The 4,342-nt window shown below is 40.0% G+C and overlaps 1 protein-coding gene across 1 annotated transcript; it reads left to right on the plus strand.

The window, feature by feature from the left end:
- Positions 1–887: 887 nt before the first annotated feature.
- Positions 888–3,503, plus strand: LOC143575798 (TORTIFOLIA1-like protein 3). The gene is made up of 4 exons (XM_077060074.1): positions 888–1,832; positions 2,213–2,318; positions 2,649–3,028; positions 3,110–3,503. The coding sequence occupies exons 1-4, from the start codon at positions 1,035–1,037 to the stop codon at positions 3,407–3,409; spliced, it is 1,584 nt and encodes a 527-aa protein (XP_076916189.1). The 5' UTR covers positions 888–1,034; the 3' UTR covers positions 3,410–3,503.
- Positions 3,504–4,342: the final 839 nt, after the last annotated feature.

A 4,342-nucleotide genomic window follows, 5' to 3' on the forward strand; every position in this document is an offset into this window, starting at 1 on the left:
ACCCAGTTTTAGAATACCGGGTTTCCTACCCGACCCGAAACCGATACATTGGGTATGGTTTTTAAAGTCAATACCTGGAAATAGGTATTTAAATACCCAGTTTTAGAATACCGGGTTTCCTACCCGACCCGAAACTGATACATTGGGTATGGTTTTTAAAGGCAATACTCGGATCCGAACCTGACCCGGGTAATGCTAATACTCAATTTTCCAATACCTGATCATACCCGAGCCCGTGTTTTTTTAATACTTGATTTGTTCACCTCTATATGCAAATATAGGCAGGGTGAGTGACCGCACATAGCTCATTTTTAGAACCACATTGTTTCAATTCTTGGTATTACCTATTGAACTATATAGCCAATTTGCCTTTGCGGTTTCCCTCCTCTATTCGATGTGGGATGTCCGACATTGTGACGCCGAGAATGCTATTTCCCTTTTCCATTGACGTGAATCAACCCGTCAGAAAAACCACAGAGACTCGATCGAATTATTTTACGTTTGAGAAACTCAATGTTCTCCCACTATCTAAGGTAATGGACGCAAACGGGTACACAAAATACCCGGTTCTGGACTCACCTGTTGTATCTGACCCGGAACCATTTCCTACCGTACCTCACCCGCGGGTACGACCTGGTATTGGGTTTCTCCCCAGATATATCCGGAAAGGACCCGTCCGAAACCCAAAAAAACTTGAAAGTCCCAGTCAAATACCTAGAATGGTTCCTACCCGCCCCTGTTTTGATTTCTATTAACTATACCCAGAATCAATTCTTTCCCGATTCTAATTTCGGTTTTCTAAAAATACTCGGTTTATGCAATATGATAAGTGAGAACCGATATTAGGCGATACATAATAAAAACAAACAAATACATAAACGACGTCGCATTGTCAGTCCAATTTCACCTTTTAACAAACATATATACCTGCTCTCAGAACCGCCACACCGTTTATTATTCTCATTCTCACTTATTATTCTTCTTCTTCTTGCATCACCGGCTATGCTACCGGACACCACAACCAAACCACCACAATGCCACCAACTCCAAACTCCACCGCACGTGACTTCAAACACCGAGTCCTCACGTGCCTCCACAAACTCTCAGACCGTGACACACACTCGTCCGCAGCCACCGAACTCGACTCCATCGCCAAAACATTAACTCACGACTCAATTCCACCGTTTTTATCATCAGTGTTCGCAACCGACTCGTCCGAAAAGTCTCCGGTCCGTAAACAATGCGTTCGGCTAATTTCGACATTATCCGAAGCTCACGGCGACGTGTTATCCCCGTACTTGTCGAAACTGGAGTCTTTTATTGTACGGATGCTCCGCGACCCCGACACAGCGGTCCGCGCCGCGTGTGTCGCTGCCGCGGGCTCCGTATCAGCTCACGTCACCAAGCCGACGTTTGGAACGGTTATGAAACCGTTCGTTGACGCGGTGGTGACGGAGCAGGATCCGAATGCTCAAATCGGATCCGCGTTGTGCATGGATGCGGTGGTTACGTGCTCACCGCATCCGGATGTTGTGTATTTGAGGCGGTTGGTACCGCGGATTGAGAGGTTGTTGAAGAATGATGGTTTTAGAGGTAAAGCCGCGTTGATGGCGGTTGTGGTGAGTGTGGTTGGTGTCGGTGCGGCTTCGAGTGTGGTCGTTGCGAGGAATTTGGTGAAGATTATGACGGAGTTTGTGGCGAAAAGTGAGGATTGGAGTGTTAGAAAAGCCGCGGCCGAGGTGTTGGAGAGATTGGCGGTTGTGGAGGCGGATTTGTTGACGGAGGTTAAGGCGTCGTGTTTGAAGATATTCGAGGCGAAAAAAATCGATAAGGTATAATAATATGCATATACATGTATTGAGAAAAGATAGAATATAATAACTGCTTAACGAACATTAGGTACAAAAATACTTATATTCATGAAATCGATCCAGAAATCCTCAATACATATCCAATTAACTGTTGGTTCACCGAAATAAACAGTTTTGGATCGGTAATCGATCAATTTTTACTTTTCTTCACGAAAACCGTTTTTGAGCGTTTTAGGTTTTTGGCTGAGCGTTTTGGTATTTTTTCCTTTGAGCGTCTCGCGTACCTAACGTACGTTAAGTAATTATTGTACAATAACCTCACCCTACATGTATTAATGTATTTTGGCCGAGTGGCTGCTATTTAAGAGACTAAGCATTTGTATTTGTGTAATGTTTTGTAGGTAAAAAGTGTTAGGGAGACGATGAGCCGGATGATTGAAGCGTGGAATGCGATTCCGGATTTGTCGGAGGAGGTGTCACCACCGCCGGAATCACATTCCTCTAAAGGTATGTGTAGAAATGTAGAATAATGAAAATCGCGTGAGGTGTCATTTTTTATTAATTAAACTATATGTACGAGTGCAGTAGATATAAATACAAAGAAACATAATCAATACAGTTTCAATGCCTTTTTAAAACTTATAAAAACTTATATTTGTAATTTCAAAGCGACATTACATAGTTAAAACTTAACAATTGAAACCGATTAGTAGATGATTTGAACAAGTTTTGATCCATAAATCCCCAAATTTTCACTTTGTAATGTGTATGATTTAAGTGTTCTTTAATGATACTCTTGATTCACAGTTTAATCAGCTTTATAATGTGATATTGCAGAAGAATCTGACATACAAATTCCACCAAGAACACCTCCTATAATCAATAAGCGAACGGTGCCATGTAACATTAGGAAAACCGGTCCAGCCATGTTCTGTAAGCTGGATCGCAAGAAACCGAATGATCAAAAACTTAACACTGCTGAGGTTAATCTCAAACCTACAAAACACGAAACAAGACGGGCCCTTTTTAGTGAAATTTCTGATGAAAAGATGCATGAATCTCAAAAACATGAAGATAGATCAAGTTCCAGAGTTGAAGGGAACAATGTCGGTTTAAATATCAACTCGGTTCAGCAAGATTCCGAGGACTTATCTTTGATCCGCAATCAGCTCGCTAAAATCAAATCCCAACAGTCCAATTTATTTGATCTCCTCCAGGTATTTACTTTTAAGTTGAAATATCATTAACAAAATATGTTGCATTTGTCACATTGTTACAACTCGTATTCTAAATTACAGAAATTTATCGGGAACTCAATGAGCGGGATGCAGTCACTGGAGTCTCGTGTGCGCGGTGTAGAGTCAACACTCGACGAGATCTCATTTGACTTGGCAAAGTCAACTTTGAATCCCGAACCAACGTTGTGTTGTAAGTTACCCGGTGCGGATCTTCTTAGCTCTAAACTCTGGAAAAAGTCCGAATACCCATCTGTCAATAACAAGGATCTTGAATCATTTAACTTTCAAACCACCGGATTCCGTCCCCGTGGCAGCGCGTTGATTAAGAACCCGTTAGCCGAGTCGGCTAACCAAACGTGATCACTCGGTTTACGTTAATTATCACTTAATTATAATGCTTTAATTTTTTTACTTTTTGTGCATATATGCTAAAATAAATAGTTTATTTAACTAATTAATGTTTTACATATGATTGTAAATGAAACTAATATCAATGTGTTTGTTTGGTTAATGGTTATTAACTTAAGTTTGGATAAGATGAAATTGTTTTACTTTTTCAACCATATCTTTTTTTTTTCATGAAAGTGTGCTACATACATACATACATGATACATGTTTACTTTTGGTAGGCCTTTAACCATAGTCCTTCATTGGTAGGTCATTTACAGTTACAGATCTTTTTCATGTCACGTGACTGGACTTTGTCCGTGATCTCACGTGATATAAAGTAAATAGTTGTAGCTGGTGTGATATATCATTAATGTTATTAAGAAACTTTTGGTTTAATTGGTTTGGTATTAAAGTTAGTATATACATATAAGTATTTTGAACCCATGTAGATGCATATTCTAAAACCAAATGTTTCAATGCCTACTTATAATGGTCATAATAGGATTTGGCCTTTTTGACCCGAACCTGATTGATACGCATTTAAGGCAAAAGTCTTTTCACTTGTTAGCGGGCTAGACATGATCCGTTCGGAATCCAGTTTCCCCTGCACACTAACCATATTAGTGGAAAGTATTAGTGGAGAGTATAAGAAATTTGGTGGAATTGTAGAATACGGGTAAGCAAAAACCGAATCATATCCGAAAACCGAACCATACCATAACCGAACAAAACCAACGGTTATGGTTATGCGAATATGATTAACCAAGCATTTGGGTATGGTCACGGTTAATGTGTCTTTGTTAACCGACTTTAACCGAAATTAAACCGAACCGTGTATGTATATGTTTTTTTGTCTTTGTTAACTGACTTTAACCGAAATTAAACCGAACCGTGTATGTATAT

This window comes from Bidens hawaiensis, unplaced genomic scaffold (genome assembly GCF_021521415.1).
Source record: "Bidens hawaiensis isolate Kalapana, Puna unplaced genomic scaffold, B.hawaiensis_p1.1 tig00027752_1, whole genome shotgun sequence".
Lineage (NCBI taxonomy): Eukaryota > Viridiplantae > Streptophyta > Magnoliopsida > Asterales > Asteraceae > Bidens > Bidens hawaiensis.